General features: G+C 44.1%; 1 protein-coding gene across 1 annotated transcript; it reads left to right on the top strand.

The window, feature by feature from the left end:
- Nucleotides 1–2,758: 2,758 nt before the first annotated feature.
- Nucleotides 2,759–26,149, top strand: LOC135257110 (RAC-alpha serine/threonine-protein kinase-like). The gene is made up of 14 exons (XM_064339544.1): nt 2,759–2,994; nt 10,213–10,371; nt 16,237–16,365; nt 16,484–16,595; nt 17,488–17,614; nt 18,131–18,262; nt 18,396–18,461; nt 20,365–20,433; nt 20,582–20,707; nt 20,856–20,984; nt 21,341–21,555; nt 21,863–21,950; nt 22,622–22,724; nt 23,628–26,149. The coding sequence occupies exons 2-14, from the start codon at nt 10,326–10,328 to the stop codon at nt 23,705–23,707; spliced, it is 1,422 nt and encodes a 473-aa protein (XP_064195614.1). The 5' UTR covers nt 2,759–2,994; nt 10,213–10,325; the 3' UTR covers nt 23,708–26,149.

Raw genomic sequence — 26,149 nt, 5'->3', positions numbered from 1 at the left:
CCCAAACATTATGGTGCCCTGAAATGTATATATAAAAAGTGTTGTCATGTCTACATTACATTACATTACATTACAGGCATTTGGCAGACACTCTTATCCAGAGCGACGTACAACAAAGTGTATAACCATAACCAGGAACAAGTATGACGAAACCCCTAGAGAGAAGTACCGGTCCAAGTACAGGGAACAACCGCATAGTTCAACTTGGACCCTGATGGTTAAACTGATTAACACTAACAACGAGAACGGAAACAACGCAATCTATGGAAAAATAAAAATAAATAAAAATACAAGTAGTCGTTAAGACAGGCGCATCAACTAAGTAACTTATGAAACAGCTGCCTAGTTACAACCCTAAGTTTAGTCATTTACAGGGGGGAAGGGAGGGATGGAGAGAGGTGCAGCCTGAAGAGGTGGGTCTTCAGTCGTCGTTTGAAATTGTTCACAGTCTCAGCTGTTCTGACCTCCACAGGGAGGTCATTCCACCATCGTGGAGCCAGAACAGACAGGAGACGTGTTCTGGAAGTGCAGGTGCGAAGAGGGGGAGGTGCTAGGCGTCCTGAGGTAGCAGAACGGAGGGATCTGGCTGGCATGTAGGGTTTGAATATCTTGTGAAGGTATGCTGGGGCTGATCCCTTGACTGCCTGGTATGCTAGGACCAATGTTTTGAATTTGATGCGAGCTATAACAGTCTACATCGTGAAAGTGTATAAAATAAAAATATAATAACTATATAAGTTTATTAAAAAAAGCTGAGAATGTGCACTTTAACCACATGTGAATTGTTAGCTTACAAATATAAAATTGTGAAGTACAGAGCTAGACAGACGTGTAAAGGATTTGTGTTCATGCAAATACTTTCTTTTTGTTTTCAGCTATCATAGATTAGTCCATTAGTAGCAACAGGAATACAGAAATGAATGCAGTTCAGTTGTAGAAATAATTATTGCCCATGACTCTCTTTTGATTTTTGCTCCTATCTTCCTTGTTTCCTTAAATCGTTCCACTGATTTTGTAAGTCTATTTTCTATTTTCTATTTGGAATGGCCGGTTGCATTTCTAGTGTGCCCCATTGCAGCAGCTTCTTTAGTAAATTCAGTAGAGGGCAGACAAGCACATACTCATCACACCACTGGTTGTTTTTCCCCCTTGCAAAGTCCACCAGGCAAGCCACACCAGCGCAATCCATGCACATGCAGTCGCAGGTGCCTTCTAAAGGTCAATTACCCCCCACCATGTGAGGATTCTGGCCACAGTGAATGCTTGTATGGTCAGGATTCAATACCTGACCATTGAGGTGCAACACAACATTGGTTTAATGTGTTAACAAGATAACAAGCCACACAGAAACCCTTTTATTTTCTTCCCAGCAGCAAATGGAGCTAAGAGGAAAAGAAAAATCAGACAGAAAGCATTAGAGATCCCTTCAGGTCACTTCATTTTAGGACTCATTAGCTTCTGATTAATCAGAGAAGGAAGCTCATCTTAATACGCTCACTTTAACAATGAGAATAACACCAAACCTGACCTCTGCTGGGGATAGAGAGAATTGATTTGTTTGGTAAATATAAAGTGAAACTGTTTCATCGAAGTCCCAACCTACTCCCTCCCTGGGTGACAGTTACAGGAAATTATGTCTCACAATGTGCACAGGCTTTGAAAAGGTCACATACTGTAGTTCTTTAAGAAACTTTCAATCTATCAAACTAATTTTTTTTTCCAAATCAAATGGCACTACATAATGTAGGTACAGTATTACCTAGAGTACCTAGCTGGAGTACTTTGTTATGAGAGGTGAACAGTATGGGAAGGTGTACATTATAATCTTAAGTGGTGCATTTTTTAATGGTGTTCAGTTGGCCTAAATGACATTGAAACTAACATTGCAAAAAAACAAAGTTCACCTTTAAATAACAGGCTCTCAGTTGTACTCCTGCTCTGGGCGGGGGGGTGAAGAGAAACCGTTTGTACTTCCTACTACACCACTCGGTCTTGTTGTTTACTGGACATGCTTGTATCAGGGGATTTCCTATGTGTGAAAAAGCAGCATCTAGGCCAAAACTAGCCGCACAGCTCCCTTTCAAGGAACATCTGCTTAGGGAAACTGAAAGAGAAAGTGCTTCTGTTCAATGTACCTTCCCACACAAACATGTTCAGCAGACACATGTTCACATACACTATAACTATTGAGCAAACACATACATATTGGTAAACATACACAAAAATATGCCAACCACACAAAGATATGCATGCATACACACAGGTTCATGCCCATTAAAATGATTTTGTCTCGCATCTTGCAAGTCTGCTTTTTAAGGTATGCAATTTTTGACTAGTATATGGGGAATACACCTCTGACTTCTTGCTCTCCATTCTAGGTTGCAATGAAAATTCTAAATAATTTATTCTTTTTCAAAAATCTGTATTTATTACACTCTAAGGCACCCATTAAGCAAGCAGGTGATTGTAGTGGTGAAACGGGCCATTGAACGAACATGCCAAATTTGGAGATAAAAAAGGTTGGTGTTAAATATTGGTTAAAAAAATTAAATCGAAAATAGCTCTTTGGGCAAATATACAGATCTTGTTGTTCGAATGGGTGGAACATAAATAGCCTAGAATCACACGCTCGTTTGCTTTGTATGGGCTAGGTGGTATTTTCCCTGACAGTAAAGGGCTCACTGTCTGGTGTAGCCAACTGGAAATCACAGCAACAGTGTTCGTTACTTTATGTTGCGTTGCACACTGAAGGTCTGGTGCAAGTGAGGTTTAAGTTCTCGGAACTCGTCGGGTTTAGGACCCCGGAGAAAGGAGTGTGACACAGGAGCAATACGGACAGAAGGCTTGTGAGATATAGTAGAAGAACGGCAAGAGAACGAAGAGTAGCTAAATTAGAAGATTTTTACCAGGAATTTTCAAAGACGTATCAGCTTAATAAATCGACGAAGGTTTCCTAAGTAATGGCCGGGAGTCACTTCTGAAACATTGGACCAGGTAAACATTTTTACTTTTGTTTCCCTTGTTTTGTCAAAGCCCGACTGCAGATACTACCGAAGGTAGGTCCTATTATAGTCAATGGGATGCAGCTATCCTCTCCCCTGGCTAGGCCCAGGACCCACTGAAAAACGAGAAAAATACGACAAAAATAGGTGAATATTGGGATAGGTCACAGGGTAATTTATTTCGAGGTATTTTGTTATTTAATCTTTGACCTAGTTGACTAAGCATATAAACTTTGCTCTACGGATACCTGTTTAGTTTGGCGAAGCTTTGAATCTTAAAACACTTTTCCTGGTCATTTTATTTGTATTGTAGAGTGCACCTTGAGGCCGCATACGTTTTCTCCCATTTCATAATGTTTTTCTTCAGATTAGCATTGAATTTATCTCGTCGATTAGATGGATTGCAAGTATCTCTCAATTTTATCGAACTCCTCTTTGACTTGAGATCATTCTGTGCTCTTCGAATAAGTAGCCTACTCTTCGAATCACATTTACAGGCCGTTCAAATACATTTCTTTTACAATGCGTGTCAATGTGTTTTAGCTGCAGTACAACGGATCGCTACTGCACCTCAAAACTTACACTGAACGCAGTTTCGACCTATGCTTTAGGCTTTAAGACGATTTGGGCGTTCGGATGTAGGGTGCTGTTCTTGGGTTGGTAGAGGAAATGGATCATTTAGACAGCCTACCACATTGTACCAGGATGGAGTGCGCATTGCAGCTTCGCTTGAAACAATTCTAAACAAGTTTGTCTGAATTAATTTGGTGAACTCGCGTTAAGGTAAAGAACTCTCAATCCTGTTATCCAATCCTGGATAGAGACTAATGTTTCTTCATTCCATTCTTTCTTTTTTGACGTGTAATTTCTTAGTTTCCCCAAGGACATATCTATTAATTATTGACATAAGAATTCTAAATTCAAGTTCCAGAACGCGTTTTAGACACAATACATTTGGTCTAATCGTGTAACGTGTGAATTCGCTTCGGAACATCACTAATATCAGCAGATTGATGTGATAAAATGGTGCCTACTCGCTCCCCATGTACGAATGAACCAACCACTGTGGTTATTTTACTGTATTGAAGGCATCACATCAGTAGTGTCATAATGGCAGTTTGTTGAAAAAATACGACAAATCGTCTCACTCTGAAATGTGCTCTACTCACAGTTCGGGTTTGTCAAATGTCATAGCAAAATTGTAACATCATGTTGATAAAATGTGCCTACTATTTTTAAAAATGAAAAAAAGAAGAAGCAAACAAAAAAAAAACTGAATTTATATTCTCAAGAAATCACTAGACAATTTTGGGCATACAGCTGCAATATGGACGATTTTGACTGCATTCAACTTAGTTTAAAATATTTATTAAGTTATTTAAGTTATTTAACCTTAAAACGGCTTTAATTAATCATATCTGAAAATGTATAAATAAATATTATGATCTCGACATGACAATAGCCAGAGCCATTCGCTGAGATTAAAAATAATTAAAAATCATCGGTTTATCTTTTAATACCTGCAGTAGTTGAAGATACACAGGGTGGCCTATATTTAGACAACAATTTCAACTATTTTGGGTGGCATAGAACGTAAATATTTATAGTGCTCACGCAACGTTAATTAATTAATTAATCAAAGTAGAACTGCATTATATATAAATTGTGCGATACTGTTTCTTGCATCAGTCTTGGGTAGCTGATGTTCTCAGATCTAGAACTTCCAGATTTGGCATTAAAAGCTATTGCCAAATATACAGTGAGCTAATCGCTCATATTAGTCAGATCATTTCCTTTGTGTCAAGGATTGGACTTTATTTTGAAGGGCATGTGAGGGCACTGAATATTGCATCCAATGTAGTGCCTCTGTTTCTACAGGTGCACTGCTATTATTTTCAGCTGCTTAATGAACTTCTCAGTGATTTGTGTCTTAAATTTCAAATAACACATTTTGGTTTCTGGCAGAACAGAGAAATACTGCAGCTGTCAAAATAACTTAATTCTCTGAATTTAGTTGCTGTAGATCAAAATGTTCAATTTTTACAGCATGTCATTTGCCACATTTTTATCAAGAGGGTTTCAGATCTGAATTTATGGAAATATTTATACAATATGTTATGTATGGAAGGATAGTGATGGTGTGTGGGAGTATATGGGCTCTTATTGGAGGTGTACATTTTTAAAAACCTAGGGCCAATGTTTTTGGTGTTGTGTGAATGGGTACTCCATGAGTAAGTTTTTTTTGGGGGGTGGGGGGGGGGGGGGGTGGTGGGTGTTCACTCATTCGTTGCCAGGGGATCTATATTTCAAACTGATGCCATAATAAAGATGTTCACCTATAGGTGCACATTCAGCGTTTTTGCATTGCTCGTACTGTTTGAAACATACATGTGTCCATGTAGCAGCTACTTCCTGACTACTAGGATAAGGAGTGAAGGGCCCTTGTTGCCATAGGTACATGCAGAATTGGAGGAAATCCAGTATAAGTGTATTGTCTTGGTCGTGCGTTGAGGTAAGGATGCATTATCAGGCAGTCGGATATGGACATCCTCACAGTAACCCCTGTACTCGCATTATGTGGTTTTAACTTGAACACCTTCCCTGATTCGCCCAACCCCACACATCATCTGTAACAGTAATCCTTTGTTTTTGCTACATAGGTGTTGTGAGGAATGGTTTGTTGTTACACTGTCCTTTATTCTTTTCGTTTTGGTTGCAGTCACAAAACAGGATGGCACATAGGATATCAGTCAGCATTTTGTGTCCTTCCTAAATTGACCAAATGTCTAGACAGGCTTTGAAAATAATGCATGGCTGGAAAGGGTCTGCTAGCTCATGACTGTTTTAGGGTAACTGTAACTTTACTCAACTAAATACGTAAATTGAGATCTTGTGTGAAATGTGTAGATATCTGGTGTTTAGAATGGGTTGAATGTACAGAAAGAAGGAAGGATCAGATTTTTTGACGTCAAATTTCAAAATATATTTCCCTCCCTCGCTGGCTTTCCTTTGAACAAAGGTCCTTCCATTCACACTTGATGATCGCTGTGATCCAAATTACAATTTGCCATGCAGAGTAGTTCGTTATTACCATTAAGGCCAGTGCTTAGGCTCCCTAGTGGTGTATCCTGTAAAGGGACTTGTGTGGAGTTCAGTGATGTGTCCCACAGCCTGGATTGTGGGCTGTGTTGGGAGTCCCACACTGTGAAGCATTTATTGGCTGTGGTTTCACAGCCCAGGGAAGGAGTGGGGTGGGGGGTTCAGGGGGAAGCACAAACCCCTGCCTCATGTCGCACTCACAGCTCTTCCAGTTGACCCACTGCTGGCCGGCGTCAGCTACACGGAACTGTGCCGTGGTCACCACGGCAGGTTAGCTTAGCTTAGCTTAGCTCGGCTCAGCTTAGCTCAGCTCAGCACAGCACAGCACAGCACAGCACAGCACAGCACAGCTCAGCTGTTGCGTGGTAACTGTGTGTGGATGTTCAAAGACATAATGCCCAAGGGAGCGTATACCATCCCCAACCCAATGGAGAAAGTGGCAGGAATGGGATGGGACAGTAGCTGCTGTAAATTGGGTTGACAAATATGGGGGTTGGTGGTGGTAAGAAAGAAAGAAGCAAAAACAGAGCAAGCAGTGCTGTGCTTTTGAAGTGGTCACCCAAATCAGAAGCCCCTCCCGACGACAGGAACCGAAACGGATCTGAACTGCATCGTAACCCAGAGGGAGGAGGCAGAGAAGCTGGCAGCTGAAGCATTTGGGATAATGAAACATTCACCATTCACAAGGCCGGCACTAGTGCAACCCCGACAAAGTATAATCCCCAAACTCCACATAGTCTAAGCTACAAGAGAAATATGTGCATCTACAGGAGAAATATGTGCATCGAATACACATTTCTGGTGTTTACATTTAGCCCTTCCTTCCCCACCTGGCACCAATATTGCAGGAGTGCCCCTTTAAGAGACTGAGTTGAATCACGGAGTTTAAAAGGTAAGTTGATGAACCGAAATGACCCAAAAATCCCTGAGTAATTCCTAAAAAAAAAAAAAGCTCCCCCCCCCCCCCCAAACACACACCCCTCAGGCTAGACTCAAAAATGTGGCTTCTCCTGCACGGTGGTCTGTTCGAAACCAAGGGGATGGCAGTTGCTAAGCTACAGAGCATTAAAACAAACAACACACTAAAAAGCTGTAATTAGTAGCGGTGCTTAGCTGAGTTCTGCTTCATTTCAGAGAACGGACCTGCTATTCCTTGCTTGTTTTTGTTTATGATGACGCTTCAACTTTGTACTTGTATAAATCCGGCAGTATCCCCTCTGTCAGTTTCAGCGCAAATGGAACAGATTATGTGCTATTTCTTCAGGGTATAGTAATTTTTTTAAATTCCTGTTTTCAATATTTTTTCTTTTCCATTTGCCCAATCATATTCGTCAGCTGCGCTTATTGCTGCAGCCTCCGCTGTCAACTCTGAGGGAGCGTAGTCAAGCACGTGCCGTCCTCCAAAGAATTACGTTGAGTTGCTGCTGCTGCCTCACACTTCAAGCACTGCAGGCTGTCGGCACCTGATTGACCAGCAAGGGTAGCTGGTGAGCAGTTAGGTGCTCTGGAACGGTGCCTTAACGGGATGAGCCACACAGCAGCCGCAGAACCAGTTTTTGAGGAGAGGCTTTTCATTTGCATTCCGGCAAATCATCGGATCATCTTTCCGGAGCTGATGAATGCTGTTTACTTCCCTCTTCTCCAAAAATTGTTGACTGTATTGCTAATGATGTGGCAAGCTATGAATAGATGCAGCAGTGAACTGTCAGTGTGCGTTGATTGGATAATCTTTTATCCAATCCTATCCAATCCAGACTGAGCAGGGATATTTTTTTCTTTGCAGTAAACCAGGTTTACTGTCTTTACCTTGGAGGAACTGCTAGGAAAACGGCCAATAGCGCATTTAAACCTAAACTAGATGCAATTATATATCCATTCACCGTACAGGAAAAGCTGCCCTTTTCCCACCACAACTTCAATGTATAAGATGCCCGGGGGTCTGCTATGATGCGAGATTGTGGGGTTAGCAGGCTAACTTGATCTTTAACCCTGGGTGTACCGTATCACAAAGGTAACTACCAGCCCACAACACCTCGGTCACAGTTGCGTGACATTTACACATCCCAACACTTCCACGTCTGAAATACTATTTTTGTTTTGACGGTGTTCTACTTTTATTTGTACCTTTTTATTTCCGTTCATTGTATATTTCCGTTGAGAACTATTATAGTCTTGTGGCAGTATTATGATTGCTTGATTTAGAAGTTATGCCCAGGCTTCGGGAAGCGTATGCATACTGAGTAAACTTGGGTTGAATCGAGGTAAGTGCTGAAGATCCATACCATGGTAACCGTGGCGGGCGCTCCGTTAGAGAGCGCTTGTGGCAGTGTCTTCCTCGCTCGGCCCTTTTCCGGACTGCAGTGGTTTTCCCTCCACTCGAGACTGACAGGCGCGGAGCAGGGTGGATGCCCGAAGCGAGGGCCCGAATGCGGAATGATCCAGCGAGACACGTGACCCCCCCCCCCCCCCCCCCCTTGTGAGGGCACTGGGTTCATCCCCATCGCCGCCAGGCCAGGGCTGGCCGCCTCCCAGCCTCGCTCTCGAGCCCTGCTGCGGCTTTTGGCAGGGGGCAAGGCTGTGTGTGTGTGTGTGTGCGTGCATGCGTGTGTGTGAGTGTGTGCGTGTGTGCGAGTGTGTGTGTGTGAGAGAGAGAGAGAATGAATGAGTGTATTAGACAGGGCGTTTTTGTTTGTGTAGGAAAGGACCCGTCTGTTTCTGTGTGTGTGTGTCTGGGAGAGAATGGTTGTGTATATAAGACAGTTGTTCCTGTGTGTGCGTGCGCGCGTGCCTGCGCGCGTGCGTGTATGTGCGCGTGCGTGTATGTGCGCGTGTGTGTGTGTGTGCGCGCGTGTGCGTCTGTGTGTGTGCGGTAGAGTGCGCGTTGTATGCCAGAGGGCTGCTATCCCTGGCATTTGACGCGAGTTTGGTTCGGGGAGTGAATCCCAGAGCGCGAGCTGTCTGATGCAGCGGGGTGTCTGCAGACAGTCTGAGCGGCGGGAACGCCGTGTTCTCCTCCTCCCAGCATAATGCGGCAGGCCCACCTGCTCTGCGCATTCCCACTGAGGTGCTCTCACTGCAGCCTGCGTCTGAGAAATGCATTGCGGAGCAGCAAGACCTCGCATGCAGCTGCGAGCCATCTCAGGACATCTCCGCAGTCTGTTGCTGAGCGGTCCACTGTATAGAACAGAACTGCAGGTCCGGACTGTGCACTGTACTGTGGGAAATGGCCAAACAATATAATCTTGTCACCTTGTACGCAATGCTTGTAAAATGGGCCTATAGGTGTGATAAAGTTTTCAAAAAAAAAAAAAAAAAGATGCTGTCATACCAGATGGCATGGAACTTGTCAGACGTTTTATTCCCTGACAAGTGTGGATAATGTTCACCAGGCCTGCTGGTGTAGTTTATTTATTTATTTATTTTTAACACTGCGTAATTGATGCAACTGGCTGAAAGAAATCGTGCACAAAAAAACATTTTATGTCCGGTTGAACGAGAAAATCATTAAGCGCAGAGGTCTCCCAGATGCGTGGCTAATTTGGGACCTGTCGATAGTCGGCGGACGTGTTCCTTCCTGCGTGTGCCCCGTGGCTGTTGCTAATGAGGAAAAGGAGGCTATCGGAAACGTAAACAACAGGATGGGGAGCGAAGAGATCGAGGTCTTCCGAACGAAACCCCAAACGAAGCGATTTTTCCTCGAGCGTGTTCCCGTCGCTAACGAGCTAACGCGGTCTCGCGGGCGTCACGCATCGCGGAGCGCGGCGGAAGGAAGCGGTTTTGGCGGGCGGCGAAGAGTTTTTGGATTTTATGTAAGACTTCTCGTTTCGCGAGAAGTTTGTAACTAGGGCGAGCGTATTTCCAAACAGGTGCCTGCGTAGATGATTACCGTGTTTGTTTTCCTGCCGTGCCTAGGCGTGTTAATAACCTCTCTCTTCCATCCGCTGCGATATCCGACGCGCTCTCAACTGTCCCAAGCTCCAGGGTCACCGGAGTTTCGGTTGCGGACGGACGCGGTGTTAACGTTCGAGCGGGCACGGGATAAATGTTTCACTGGAGCCTGTGTTAATTTTTAGCCATTGTTTTTCTCTTTCTCTCTCTCTCTCTCTCTCAGCCGGTGACCTCAGCTTCCACCCCCGGTCGGAGTGAAAGGACCGCCGCAGGACCGGACCGCCGCCGCCTCTTTTTTTTAGACCCCCAGCGAGCAGACTGCCCCTGCGGGCCGCCATGAGCGAAGTGGGGATCGTGAAGGAGGGATGGCTTCACAAACGAGGTGACCGTCATGCTCCAATATTTACATCTGAGAACGGGGTTTAGAATATTTGATGGTGAGAACAGAATGTCAATTTGTCACTAAGCACCGTATCAAGTCAGCTTCTGGACCGCTGGGCTCCGTACTTTGTAACCTTTATTACTTTGACATTGTTATACTGGTGTTTAGAATAACGCTTAACTTTTTAATGAGCTGGTGATGTTCTGCATTTGTGACTCTTATGACGTCTTATGACGTCTTACCGTCGTCCATGAGACTGTGAGGCACTGGGCATGGATGGTAACGTGGGGTAAGGCATAAATCAGCCTGCATTTCAACCATTTAATCGCCGTCCGAAATCGAACCATTTTTGACCAGCCCACAGAGTTCTTTTGCGTGCTGCTGAAATGGACCTGGAAAAATTTGCCGGGCTTTGGCCCTCTTGGGCAAGCCTTCAGTGTGGAGCTTCAGCATCAGCTGGGACCAGACTGTTTGTCTTCAACCAGCGCCTGCTTCGCTTTGACCCCAGCGCTGTTCCCTCAACAGAACACGGCTAGCCCAAAGCTACCATCTGACCGCCACCTGTGTTGAGCTGCTACTGTATCTCGCAGCAGAGAAAAGGCTGTTGATACAGTTACAGTCATGACCAGATGACATACACATGGAGGGGAAAAGAGCACCAATAAAATTCAGCAATGGTGAATTTTGGAACACTGTTTTGTCTCTAGCGAGAGTATATTATTGATTACGATGAATTGGACACAGGACAGATTTCATGGACTTGAGTAGTCTGCCTCAGTCTGGGTACTGTCTTTAAGTGCACTTAAGTTTTATTTAGCATTGTTTGCAGTTGAACTCCCAGGACAGTACCTCATTGGACAAAAGGCGTACACATTTTAATACACACCGATCAGGCTAATTTATAAGCATTTGGTATGTCCAAAGACTTTCCCTGGGTTTAATTTAATTGCGTTCAGCAGCACCTGGGTGCAGTTCGAACACAAAGCAGGGCCTCGTCTGGAATTCTGCCATTTCTAATGCCCGGTGGCATTCTTTGAATACCTGTTGGCTTTGAGCAGCATTGCATACAACCTTTTTCTCGCTTCGGTTCCTGCTTGAGGGTATTAACTCACGCCGCTGATAGAAGGCTGAGCTCAGGCTTCCTCGCTGTCCTGGTAAATTTTGGGCAATTCTGAGTGTTTTTTGGGGAAGGAAAGAGGAACCGTATGCTGCCCCGCACCCCCCAAAAAAAAAAAAAAAAAACAGCCAGCGCTTTGCTGCCACAGGGTCATCCGAGGTCAGCTATTCGGACAGACACCGTCAGTGAGCGGCGGGCTTTGATTTAGCGCCGCGCGGCTCGGCCGCGGTCTTCATTTTGGACGCGCAAGATCGCGAGGCTTTTTTATAGCGGTGACATCATCTGCGGGAAATTGCACTTAATCGACCAGGGGCACTTGAATTTGTTTTTTTTTTTTGTTTTGGTATTTCCCTGCCCGTGTCATCGGAATTTTACTGAGCTCTGCGCGAAGAGACGATTCAGTTCTGATCTTGCTCATCCGAAAGCAAATGGTGCGGTCTTACCCGAAAAAAACAAGCTGGATCCGAGACATGCATCTGACTGACTAGTGAAGGCCTAAAAAAGTGAGAGTCGGCCAGATTTTAGAACTTTTGTGTACTTTAAGCTGTTCATTGAATCATTGAAGCAAAGAAAGTTTTTGTTTTTTTCTTTAACTCAGAACTATTTTGTATGCATTATTTTATCATTTTAGCCTTTTTTGGGTGCTGGGGTTGTCCTCGCTGACACCAAATGACATTCAAAAGGAGAGGTTGGGCTGTAAATATTTTTTTATATTAGCCTACATTAACCCGATGATATGACAGCTGAGGTTTGCAAAATAATTGTGTCAGATATGAAGGTTATATTTCTAATTGAGAACCACTTTATTTGCACAGAGGATTTCCCTGGACTGAAGTAGTGTGCAGTTCTGTAGTTGCATTCATATTCCTAAAAATGCACTGTAAGCCTTTTTCTCTGAAAATGTTTTGTTTTTTTCAATGCCACAGAAGGATGAGTCAACAGGAAGAGGAAATAAGATTTATCATGGTTTTCTTTTCCTATTAAGGCTAGAGAAGTCTGCACAGTCTGCAAAGTCACACGCCATGGTAGGGTAATTAAATGTGAAATGGGGAATCTCTTAAATACATGTGAATATAAATGTTTTTTTTTTGTAAGGGCATTGTAAAAACTTTATTGGATGGGCACAGTACATTTCAGAATGACTTACCACTTCACTCCTTTGAGTGACTCGCTTTTCGACCGAGAAATCCGCGACGCGTACGGGGATTTTACCTTTGCTAGCTGAACACGGCCCAGATTAAAGGGAGACGGCTGTGTGGTACAGGTAGAGCTGGGCTGAATGCAGGGTCACATACGTTTTGACGAGAAAAAAGTAGGGGTGGCGGAGTTCACGTGAAACACACTACCCCCGAGCGGAGAAGGAAACTGGTTCTTAATATGAAAGCAGACTGCTTCTGTGCGGCCACATCCTCTTCATATCTGGTACTGTATCGGTGTGGCGTCTTTGAATCCGCAGCATGTTTAGTTTGCCTGGGTTAGAACGGTTGTGGGGTAGCTGAATTGTCAGGAGGTTGCAGGTTTTAGTTTTGAGCGGGGCACTTCTGTTGCACTCCAGTACTAGCTCAGTTACTTTGGTAAGTTGCCCATCTGTACGGCTTCATGATTTATGATGAGTAAAATGTCTCATTTTACTCAACAGAGTGTCTCGAAGTAGTCTCAAAATCTCTAATACAGGGGTGCGCTGATCCTCAACAATACCCGATCCGTTTCAGGATTTTGTGCCAACTTCTGTTCTGAAGAACATTTTGAACATGTGCAACAGGTATAACATCGCTGTTTCTGTTCTACCAGGGCTTTCTCTCTCTGTCCTCTCTGCTTCCTGTCATTTCTGCATCTTCTTCCATGTCTGTGATCCTTCCCTCATGCGCTCACAAGCATTGCTCCATTTCCTCCCCACTTCCTCTCTCAGACTTATTCCTCCATTCATCCTGCGCTCCTTTCCCTGACCTTCTGTTTTGCTGAGCTGAAAATTCAGTGGTAGATTTCACATCACTTCAAAATAAAGTTTCTTATTTTGAAGAAACATTTTAATGAGATTGTCATCAGGCGATCTGATCTGTCGCCACTTGCCCCTGGTGTGATTGGTCGTGCGCAGTCGTGTCAGTTTCCAGACGTGTGCTGTGCAGAGTTTTGTTTTTGATGTTATCTGGTGCTTGGCCAGGCTGTCTGGTGCATCACTTCCTGTTTTGTAGAATGTGCTTGTTCATTATCAGAAACGACACTTGATTTCTCGGTCGCGGGTTAAAAAAAATTGAAATTAAAACCACGCCCAGCGCCAGAGACCATTTTGGCCCTGCGGTTCATAGCAGGCCTGAAACCAACCAGCTAACACATTTATTGAACGTTTTCACTCTGTGTTAAGTGCTAATTTGACCCCCGGAGCTGAACAGAAACAACATAATGCTGTTGTTGTTTTTCCTGACTGAATGTTGAAGTAGTCCTTGCTGACTTTTTACAGGTGTAGTTTTGATTAAAGTTTTGTTTCAAACCCCCCCATTCAGAAAATACCAGGTATTTGTTGTGGCTTGCCAAGTTCAATGGGAGAGGACACTTTTTTTTGTCATTTTTCCACCCTCATTTGACCTTTTTAGTGTCACCATGTCTGAAGACCTGAGCTTACCATGATGACCCAGGGCAAGCTTTTGGCAGTAGCTTTAGTATCTGACTGTGACACTGACTCCCGAGGGCAGGGTGTACAGGTTCCTGGGCTCTACCTGTAAGAGCATGAGGACATGGGCCTGCCTGGAAAACCACAGAACTTTGCATTGCCTGAGGAGGACAAAGATCAATGAAGTACATTTTATATAGCACTTTTCATCCCGTTCTGGGATCTGTGGGTGGGTGTGTGTGTGTATGTCTGGGATCTGTGGTGGGTGGTGTTAGAACTTTCCACTCGTACGATACAAAGCAGCCAGTTTTTTTGCCATGGCACTCACCACATACATCGGCTGAGGTGGGTGATGACTGCATTTATTTATACAACCAAATGCCCAGATGTAAAGAGCCATATTGTAACAGTGTGAAAGTAAATGGGAGTCAAAGCCACTAACCAGGGTGAGTAGGACCTTGGTTGTTGATTTTGTCCTCTCTTTGAAAAAACTGTGTGCCCACTGCTGGGCAGTGTTCCCATCACCCTGCTGGGCCTTTTTTCTCTGTTATGGTCCAGGCAGGAGGCGACAGAGGAAGAGGTAAATTTTTGAATAAAATAAAAAGTAGAAGTGGTGAGAATAAAAAGTGGAAGGAAGAAATGAAGAAAAGCGGAACGATGGGGTCATGGGGCTGCCCACACTGCAATGTCTCAACCAACCAATGCACACCAGTATTCTGGGTCCAGCGTCGACATTGTGAAAACAATGTTGCTGTCCTCAAAGCGCCAAAAAATTAGATTAGTAAAACTCAACAGCAACATATCTTTCCAAATATAACTACGCAGTTGCTCAGGGACATCCACAGACCTTGTTGTGCACTGTTTCTTCGAAAGCTACTTTCTGCTGAAGTGCACCAACTGTGTATATCCACGCAGTGTCTCAACCAAAGCACACCACTATTCTGGGGTGTGGTGTCAACATTAGTTGGGGTACTTCAGATAATGTTTCTGACCTGTTGGACAGGTGTGTCATTATGGTGAGAATTCACTGGTTCTGTAGAGATCTTCCTTGACCTATTAGGCCCTGTGCCATTACTGAGGTCGCCAGTGCCTTCTTTCTTCTTAATGATGTTCCAAATGGTTGATTATGGCAAGCCTATGGTTTGGCCTATGTCTCTGTTTTTTTATTTTATTTTTTTATTTCTCAGCTTCATAATGGCTTCCTTGACTTTCATTGGCACAACTCTGGTCCTCATATTGACAAAGGCAATAACAGACTCCAAAGGCAATCAGAAGCCTAGAATCAAGACTAGATACTGAAAGCTTTCTTATGTGCACTACGGAAGTAACTGAACACCAGACTCATTAGAAAAACCTGCACAGCAGTTTGTTCCAAATGTTATGGTGCCCTGAAATGGGGATCTATGTACTGTAATTTCTACATGGTATGACCAAAATGCATAGAAATACCCCTTAAAAGCTGAGAATTGACACTTTAACCACCTATGGACTATTTGATTACAAATCCAAAAATTACAGCACCAAATCAAAGTAGAGCACAAAATCAAGAAAAAAAAATGTTCCAAACTTTATGAAACTCACTGTATTTTCAAGGTTTCCTGAGTCCCGCTGAAAATATTTTCGAATACTTTAAAGTCAGTGAAAAAGATCAAATATCCCATTGGTCTTGTCATCAGAAATTGCCCAGGTCTACAAAAAAGTTATTCTTCATAGTAATGTCAGTCTTTCCCCTGTGGTTGGTTTCAAGCTTGCTAGTCTGTCTCCCACACATTCCATGGGTGTTGTCCTGTGGTTGCCTGGCAACTCATTCAAATACGGTAGAATTCCATGAGTAATTGAAGATCCCTGAAATATTTCATTACATGATTCTATCAAGGAACTATGGTGTGGCATTCGGTGCTTGTTTTAGCAAAAAAAGCACTGGTTTACATAGTAGGTTATATTCTGTACTTTTTTGTCATTTATTTAGCTATGAATTTCCTGAGGCAAAACATGTTTATAAAGGAAGTATCAGGTTAACATCATGAAAGTGTGTTGTGATGCTGTCCTACCTGAGGACTGAGCCCACAGCCTCTGGTTGCAAACATTCTGTAATGTTTAAAGCTGTACAGTTAAAATCACACTTCACGCTTTCCCACAGGAGAGTACATCAAGACCTGGAGGCCGCGGTATTTCTTACTGAAGAGTGACGGGACGTTCATCGGCTACAAGGAGCGGCCGCAGGACGTGGACCAGCTGGAGACGCCGCTGAACAACTTTTCCGTTGCACGTAAGCCGGCCGTATCTCCACATGCGTGCCTTTTCTGTTCAGACGCGAACAACGCCGTGGCAGCTGTGACGACAGCGGGGAGAAATAACCGTGACCGTGGTTTGCCCTCTTTGGTCAGAATGCCAGCTGATGAAGACCGAGAGGCCGAAGCCCAACACCTTCATCATCCGCTGCCTGCAGTGGACCACGGTCATCGAGCGCACCTTTCACGTGGAAACACCTGAGGAGAGGTGAGTACGTCTATGCTAATTCACATGGAAACCCCTCAACATCACATGGCTACCAACACACAGACTCCTCGACATCACAGTTACCTACACATATGGACTCCTCACCATCACACGCTTACCAGCACACACACACCCCTCTCCATCACACGGTTGCCAACACACAGACTCCTCGACATCACAGTTACCTACACATATGGACTCCTCACCATCACACGCTTACCAGCACACACACACCCCTCTCCATCACACGGTTGCCAAAACACAGACTGATCACAGTCACATCGTTACCCCCCCATACAGACTCCTCACCATTAAACGGTTACTAACATACACACACTCCTCACTGTTACTATTGTAACACACACATACCCTTCTCCATCACACAGTTGCTAACACAATCAGACTGTCACCATCGCAGTTACTGACCACAAACCACAGACCTTTTCACAAAGACACAGTTCCTGGCACACACAAACCCCCCTTACAAACACACAGAAACTTTGCACCAAAGTTTGACTTTTCACAGTATGTGTTATGTCCTGTCCAGTGTCCAGATTTAATATGCTCTGTTAATGTAATATAATATAATGTAATCTATTAAAATGAGCAGGGAAGCCTTACCATTGTCAATATAAGTATAACCACACCAGGGCAGTTTGTGGAGCATATCCTGTAAGTAGCATCTGAACCCAGGACTGCTCCTGGAAAACTGCAGTCTGCTCCGTCTCCAGATTTCTTGGAAGCGCTGCCGTTTTCAAAAACGAGCAGAGCAGCTAAATTGGTTCAGGATGATGATTCTTTCCTGCCCTCAAGTACCAATTAAATAACCCCGGCTGCAGACTATAGCAGTTAAAGGTGCAAATCATTCTTTTTCTTTCTTTCTTTCTTTCAGGGAAGAATGGACGAAAGCCATCCAGGCCGTGGCGGACAGCCTGCAGAAGCAGGAGGAGGAGATGATGGACTCCTCCCCTGACCCCATGGACATGGAGATGTACCTGACCAAACCCCGACTCAAAGTGGTGAGTCCCCCCTTTGCCCCTTCTCTACTCTCCTCTCCCTTCTTCAATCCCCTCCTCCATTCCCTTCCCTTCTTCCTCCCCATCTCTCCCCCTCAGTTGTCCTCAGTCCTAATCCCCCATTCCAGTCCCTGAGCCTCCTCGCTGAAGGGCCTGGCCAGTTTAGCACCAGATTCCATTTCCCCTCCGCCCCTTTCCATTTCCCCCTTCCGGAAACCCAGCGCACGTGTCTGTGAACACAGAGAGTCGCATTGGCCGTCTCCCCATTCGTGGCCCTTTTCGCATTCTTTCATGCCTAAGGGGGTGGAAGGTCGAGCGCTCGACCGATCCGCCGCAGTTTTTTGTGGAAACGTCTAAGGAATGCTCTGGTTACAGCAGCCGGCGGATTTCTCCTGCGCCTAAAATGTTTGGATGTGGCCAGACCTTTTACCCAAGGTCCGTCGTGTGAATCCACAGCGGTTTAAAAGTGCAACCTGATCTCCTGTCGCCCCCTTCACCCCCACCCTTTCCCACCCCCAGACTATGCATGACTTTGAATACCTCAAGCTCCTCGGGAAGGGCACTTTCGGGAAGGTCATCCTGGTCAAGGAGAAGGCCACTGGGCGATACTACGCCATGAAAATCCTGAAAAAAGAAGTGATTGTGGCTAAGGTACGTACCGCCTCCCCCCCCCCGCGGACTGGCTGAACTCACTGTGGATCATTGCGTATTCCTTTCTTTTTCGTTTTAAACCTTGGCGTGTAGTGTGGATGACACACAGGACCCTCTTTGTGAACTGTTTCAGGACGAAGTAGCGCACACGCTCACGGAAAACCGAGTGCTGCAGAACTCCAAGCACCCGTTCTTGACGGTGAGTCCCGCCGACCGGGCGTTGCCGTCGTCTCGCTGTGTGGGAGGGGGCTACACGCGGAGAAAGTAACCTCTAGTGACGGGAGAGCAAAACTTCATTAACCCCGCAACGGGTGGAGTCACTCCGAGGTGGACCAATCAAGACTTCTCTATTCACAGAAAACCTCTGAATGACTCAAGCGAGTGGTCACTAATGCCGTGATAGCTGTGAATATTTTGAGTATCGCAAAGCCTGGTCGCTCACCCACCACTACCAAGAACCCTGATTAATAAGTTGTTGGACTTGGTTTCAAGAATGTGGACTGTGAATTGTACAAAATGACACACATGAACAGCAAGGTGCGGAAATACAAATACCTACAAGTAACCTGTCTAACCGCACCTGCGTAGCGCATGGTTTCTTGGGTTTTCATGGCATTGAGACCTGTCTACTGCCTGAGAGCTGTACCACAAATGCTTTCTATTAACGGACTTCTATGTCCTGCACTTGTTGTAAAGTTTGTAAGTATTGTTACTGCTTGAGAATATTGTCACTGTTATTATTGACATCTGAGTACTGGAGAGGACAAGAGTGTTGTAAAGTAGAGAGGATGCAGTGCATCAGTCATTCAAGATTGAAAAAAACTGCATAGGGCAATGGCTAGAGGCTAAAGCGTTGTGTGCAGTTGGAGAGTTGCCGGTTCGATCCCCCCTGGCTTCAGTTTCCCTAGCCAGACACCTACCCCTAATCTCCAAAAGCTGATGTACCTTGCATGGATGGTCTAGTACTGTGTGAATGGGTGAATGAGAGGCATCAATTGTAAAGCTCTTTGGATAAAAGCGCTATATAAATGCAGTCCATTACCATTACCATAATGTCATCATAATGGACTTAATGAACACGGCTATAGTTTTTATTTTATTTTAACTAGCAAGCATAATCTTATTGGCAAAAATGATTGCGCTTGATACAGTATTTCCGGCTAGGTAGCGGCTGAATTAGCATTAGGTGGCCGCGGTTAACAAAGCTAAAGAAGTAAGAAAGCAACACTGCACAACCAAACTTTATTTTTAATTAAATGTTATTTTTGCTACAGCGCATTTCACCCGCATCTTTTGTCGACAAAGCCAAACCGATGTTCACTCTTGTCTTGGTCTTGCTTGGTTCAATTCCTTCTTTCTGTTCTTGCTTTTTTTTGATCAGTATGCCCCACTGTAGGCTAAGGCAGAACTGGCAATTTTGCCAGATTTGGTAGATTTTTCTCTGCTATTGTTTTGTTTTTTACTAGCTAGCTATAACATTATCTCTGCAGTATCTCTGCTCTGCTCTTATCTATGTAGCCCTGCCCTGCCTCCTGACAGTGCTGTGAAAGCACAAAAAGATTGACAGGCAGGTAGAGAAGCCTCCTTGCAGAGAGCTGTCCTGATTGGTTGTTAAGGTCCAGTGTAATTTGGAGTGGCTGATTTCAGAGCCTGGGGCTGTCAGGAGAGACTTGATTTTTTATTTTGGGTTTTTAATTTTGTGATATCTGTCAGGATGTGAAGGACATTTAACAAAATATGAACGAAAGTGTTCTAAAACAAACGTACATACTGCACCTTTAAGAATAATACATGTTTGATTGGCTTCAGATGCTGAGCTTCTGAAGAATGGTTTAGATCTGCTTGTGAGATTGTATTACAAACTCTGGCAGAATTGCCGGCATAGTCCATTATAGACAGCAGTACTGTCTGATTTTATCTGTAACTGAAGAATTGGGACATTGAACCAGACAACAGTAAAATATACATTTACAAGGTCCATAGAAATGTGGATCCACACAGTTGTAGGCTAAAGTTGCATGTTGTTAAGGAGGATATGAGTCCATGCTATCTAGTTTTTCACCTTGGTGAACAGTGTATTAAAGGCTTTTCTCCACTGCTAGGGTTTGAAATATTCCTTCCAGACGCATGACCGTTTGTGCTTCGTCATGGAGTATGCAAATGGAGGAGAGGTGAGTCTGGGAAATTTCTGGGGTACAGGTGCTCACAGGTCAGCCATTTTGGCTCACCCAATGCCACACCTCACTGTTTTATGATGCCACAGTTTCTCAGAGAATAACCCTAGGTGAACTTAAACCCCCCTGGCTCCTCCCCTTCCAGCTGTTCTTCCACCTATCCCGGGATCGCATCTTTTCGGAGGAGCGGGCACGGTTCTACGGGGCAGAAATCGTTTCAGCGCTGGATTACCTCCATTCAGAGAAGAATGTGGTCTACAGGGACCTAAAGGTGAGCAAGCAAGTCCCCAGTCAGACCTCACTTATAGGTGCAAGCTATGGATAGGCACACAGGTGCACATCACAGGCGAGAGGGCGAGGTGGGTCTCTGAATGACAGCTCAAATGACATGACGTATACACCCCTCTCCCAAATGGCAGTTGGAAAACCTAATGCTGGACAAGGACGGGCACATCAAGATCACAGACTTTGGCCTCTGTAAGGAAGGGATCAAGGACGGCGCCACCATGAAGACCTTCTGTGGGACACCCGAGTATTTGGCGCCAGAGGTATACGACAATGCGGACTGCGACTATAGTAATACAAAATCTGTAACACTGTGCGTCAGATGCCCAAGTGTTTTGAAGAGTCAGTGCTAACTTGTTACCGTCCATTTCTCTATATGAGTAGCTTCCTGTTTCAGACATGCTGCTGTGTATAAGTGTGTTAGCCACTGAATTTCATATAGTTTGTGTTGGGTAATGCTGTCAAGCATAACAGTTTAGAGATTGGGGGTCAGACGCGGGTCATTTTTGGGGGCAGGTTTTGAGATTTAAAAAGATGGATGACCACCCCCTCAATCCCCCCCACCTCCCTTGAGATACTACCCTATCTAGCATCAGTCTTCCCCCTCCCTATCTCCCAGGTGCTGGAGGACAATGACTACGGGAGGGCGGTGGACTGGTGGGGGCTGGGCGTGGTCATGTACGAGATGATGTGCGGCCGCCTTCCCTTCTACAACCAGGACCACGAGAAACTGTTCGAGCTCATCCTCATGGAAGACATCCGTTTTCCTCGAACTCTGGGGCCCGAGGGCAAGTCCCTGCTTTCCGGCCTGCTCAAGAAGGACCCCAAGCAGCGGTGAGTGGCCCTGCCCCCGATTGGTGGGTGTTCTAACCGATTGGTGGATGTATAGGATCAGGTGGAATCCTTTCTTATTTACTAACAGATAAATATGTATCTTGCGCTACAAAGACAGGCATTGTATGAAAGGAGCAGTCATGTGACATGGTAGTTCAGTGATGTTTTTATGTAAGACAGGCCTTCCCGAACTTTGAACCCAGGGCCCACTCAGTAAGCAAATGCATTTTGTGTGACCCATTCTTTATTAAAATGTAGTCATTTTTAATTATGAAATTAAAATGTAGCGTGTGCCTCCCTCCTACAGGTTAGGTGGGGGTCCAGATGACGCCAAGGAAATCATGCAGCACAAGTTCTTCACCGGCATCGAATGGCAGGATGTCTACGAGAGGAAGGTAATGCTGTGCAGCAAGCACTGCCAGTCAAATCTGGCTAGCACACCAGCGCCCTCTTGAGGACACGAATGTGTAGTGCAGTATGCTTCTTTTCTCCAGTACCCATGCAAGCAACAATGCAGTGGAGCGCCCTCTTGAGGACATGAATGTGTAGTGTAGTATGCTTCTTTTCTCCAGTAGCCATACTGGCAACAACGCGGTGGAGCGCCCTCTTGAGGACATGAATGTGTAGTGCAGAATGCTTCTTTTCTTCTGTGCCCATACAGGCAACAATGCAACAATATTAAAAGCACAATGGAAGCATGTAAAAATCGTGATGTCATTTTTATGCATGTATATGTATAGCATATACAGATTTGAGACAGTTTGGCAAATTCTGCTATGTAGAACCCAAGGCCAGCTTACTTACGATGTCCTGGAGCAGTGGTATCTACTGTTGATCCTGGAGAACAGTCCTGAAAATTGAATAGTTGGTTGACACCAAGAAATGGAATTTCCCACCTGAACAATGGCTCAGAGGAAGTAATTATGCCCTGAGCTGGCACATTGAGCCATAAGCCTTTGGATGTTCTCCCTGTTTTTTTTTATCAGCTGTTCTGGGATATACTAGTTCCATTGTGGAAGTTCAATGATTGACCAGATGGGGATTCTGTGCATTCTTTCTCTTTCAGCTTGATCCACCTTTCAAGCCGCAGGTCACCTCGGAGACAGATACTCGGTATTTTGATGAAGAGTTCACAGGACAGACCATCACTATCACCCCCCCAGGACAAGGTATTTTCCCTCCCCATAAGTCTCTACTTGCTCTCTTTCTCTCTCTCTCTCTCTCTCTCATTGTGCATGATCATGGGGGGTAAATTTGCTCCGTGTTCATATTTGTCGATTGACTTGGTATGAAAAGTTGCAGCTTTCTCAGATAGATAGATAGATAGATAAACCTTTATTGATCCCCGGAGGGAAATTCAGGTGTCTTAGCAGAAACAGCAGTGAGATGAAACACAGGAGAGGTACAGGGAAGAGTAAGAGTCAACCAAACCAAGATAAATAAGTAAGAATACAAGTAAATAAAAAATAAAGATAAAATAAAATAAAAATACTGAGCTGCTGGCCCAATAAATATAAATAATTGTACAGTGAATGGCCTAATAAATATAAATAAATGTACAACGAATGTCCGTGTGCAAGTGCACCAGAGTCCATGCAGGAGTCAGTAGTAAGTAGTCAAAGTCATTATGGGGGTTACCCTTGGTTGTGGAGCCTGATGGCGACTTGCACAAAGGACTGGCCAAGGCGCTTTGTGGTGTATAGGACTCCTTTGAAGAATTGCACGTCCTTGTGGAGGTGTTGTGTAACGTTACTTTGGTCAGGAATTCAGTAGCACGGTAGTGTTTTAATTCCAGCCACTGTGTCGTGCATGCAGTTTATTATAATTAGCAACAGTTTTGAAGCCCCTGTGAAACTTGTGTTCTTTTTAAAACACAAGGAGCATATGAAGAATCAAGGTGCTGGACTTAAATGATTTGTAAATAAATAGCTTCTGTACTCTACTGACAACTCTTTCTCACTCACTCTTTTTCGTACTCTCCTTCTCTTCCTCTTTTTTTGCTCTCTGCGGTATAACGTTTTCTCTTAGCCGTTGCTGCGTCTCTCTCACACTCTCTCCCTCTCTCCTCCTAGATGAGAACATGGAGTCATTCGACAGCGACAGGAGGCCTCATTTCCCCCAGTTCTCCTACTCAGCCAGCGGTACGGCCTAGAGGGCCCTCGCGCATTGCCCCGGTCTTACCATTTCCCCCAACCCCCACCAGGCTGTATTCTCAAAGACCTTGACCTTTGACTTTTTTTTTTTTCTTTTCAATGTCACGTGTAAAATACCATTGTTTTGGTGGGCACTTTTTTTTTTTTCCTGTCTCCTTTTTTTATTTTTATTATTTTATTTTATTATTATTATTTTTTTTTTTTTGCATGTTATCACCTGTGTGGAAAAAGGCACTTGAGCAGAAGCGATGGCTGGTTGTTACCCGCGTGGCCTTCGAAGACCATCCTCCTGTGAAGTGTCTGAGTGGCAACACTACAGTGTGCTTTTCTCCTGCTTTCACTCAGCTGAAAGGGTTTTTTTTTTTTTTTTCCTCGATCTGGACTGTGGAGAACCAAATGGACCAGAGGTTTGCGGCAGTCCCGACAGCACTGTGACTAAGATCCCAGTTTTATCATTGTCGCTTTGCCTTTATTAATTGTGATGCTCCCTGTTCACAAAGCAGGCCTTAAAAGTTGTTAGGATGCCATTTTGAATGAGGACTTTCTTGGGCTTATGAATTCCATGTCCAAATTCAGTTGTTGCTGTTTTGCGATTTTTATGAATTGTGTGGACCAACCATTTTTTTCCCCCCAGATTTGGGATATCTGTTCTTTTGGTCTCAATTTTCTTGTTGACCACAGGTTAAAGCAGTGGCTGAAACCTTGGTTTGGTTGCCAGGTTGAGAACGAAACATTTCTGAAGTACCCCTTGAGTTGGCCTTGAATGTAGTTGTTTTCAAAAAAAAAATCAATAACAAGCTTTAAGCACATATAACTTGTATAGGGCAAGGTCACTTTGGTGAGACATTTTAAATCGGTTGTTTGAAAGGCCTCGTACATTTCCCGAGAAGACGTTTTTACTCGCTTTTTTGCAAAAACAAAAAATTGTCGATGGTCATTAACTTGGCGCCCCTCCCCCCACTCTTAACTGCGAGGTAAAGGTATCCATTTTTTCCCAGCATGCACATTTCTGCTGGCGCATTCAGCCTATTGGTCAAAACTCCTGACTCCACTGTCAACTATAGAAGGTCATGGACCGCTGAAAAACGTACAAGAACACAACCATGCTGTGTGGGCCGCCGTCGGTGGAACCACTCCTTCTGAACAAACTGCTCGGATTGAACTCATAGATTGTGCAATAATAGCTGTACAACACATGCACTTGGGGGGAGGAATGCAGACAATTTTGGGAGATTCCCCCAGAATGCAGGAAGGGGTTAAAAAAAAAAAAGTGCATATATATTTCATTTCAAAATGAATGTCTGCAGATACAACTGTGACCAAAGTACAGGTTAGTGGCCTTGTGTCCATCTTCTGTCTGCATGGCTTCATCCAACTGTCCCTTGTCCAGCACACCTGGAATACCTTATCCTCGTTTACAAGCCAACAATTTTTGTTGTTTTGGGGGAAACTTCCCATTTACATATCGCACAGTCTCAATGAAGACACTTTAAGGATATACTCACTCCTCCTGGGATATATTTGTTGAAGTAAATTTTAGTTTAGATCACGCAGACACGTTGAATTGGATTTGCTTGCCTAGTTTCTTTGTCTTTGCTATTGTTTTGTATTGTATGTACACCAGCAATTACACGGACAAGTCTGTGCCAGCATGCACTTCCCAGCTCTACAGTCCTGGTGTAATGGTATATTTATAGGCCGTTCATGATTTCTGTCTAAAACGCAAAAGAATTGGACTGTCTTTTTATAAATTTAAAGCTGAAATGAGAGGCTTAAATTGCATTAAAAAGACCTTAATGGTTAAATGTTTTTTGTAACAAATAACCATTTTTAGAGCAAACAAAATTCAACAAGACTTAAAATTAGCCTCCTGTTTCACAATTGTCCAATTGTAGGGGAAGTAAGCACTGTTTGTTTTGGTCATTTTTGAGATCCTTTAAATTATTTGTTTCTGATAAATTATTCTTGTTTTTTTGTTTTCTTTATTTCTTCTGATTTTGACTGATAATTGTTTGGTAAGTATTGACTGGTTCTACAATTGTTAATGAATGTAAAAGTCTTTTTGTAGTATTTTTTTCAGGCCCCACTCCATCTCATTTTGTAAGCTTTGTTTATTTACTTGTTGATGTCACTGAACAATACGTTGTTTTTTTTTTTTTTGTCTTTTTTTATTTCAAGATAATCTTATTGGACCTCCTCGCGTGGCTATTTGTTTGCCCAACGGTTGCAGGTCCATGTATTCAGTCTCCGAGGTGCTCACTTAGTCATATATGTCCTGTGGGGTGGGGTTGGATTCATTTTAGAAAGGGATTTAAAAGATGTTTCTTTCAATGCTCCTCCCACCCATGGTATCCAGGAGACTGAACTAAGACGATTGTCTCCCTTCTGCTTAAGCAGTGGTTTGTTTCCTTTAAACTCTAAAATAAAGAACTATGATTATA

The sequence above is a fragment of the Anguilla rostrata genome, chromosome 6, assembly GCF_018555375.3.
Source record: "Anguilla rostrata isolate EN2019 chromosome 6, ASM1855537v3, whole genome shotgun sequence".
Taxonomy (NCBI): Eukaryota; Metazoa; Chordata; class Actinopteri; order Anguilliformes; family Anguillidae; genus Anguilla; species Anguilla rostrata.
This window is presented reverse-complemented; position numbering and strand designations above follow the sequence as displayed.

Coding starts and splice junctions, on each gene's coding strand:
- LOC135257110 (XM_064339544.1), top strand. CDS start 10,326: ATGAGCGAAGTGGGGATCGTGAAGGAGGGATGGCTTCACAAACGAG. Junction 10,372..16,236: donor GGGATGGCTTCACAAACGAG/GTGACCGTCATG, acceptor GCTTTCCCACAG/GAGAGTACATCAAGACCTGG. Junction 20,434..20,581: donor AGTATGCAAATGGAGGAGAG/GTGAGTCTGGGA, acceptor CTCCCCTTCCAG/CTGTTCTTCCACCTATCCCG.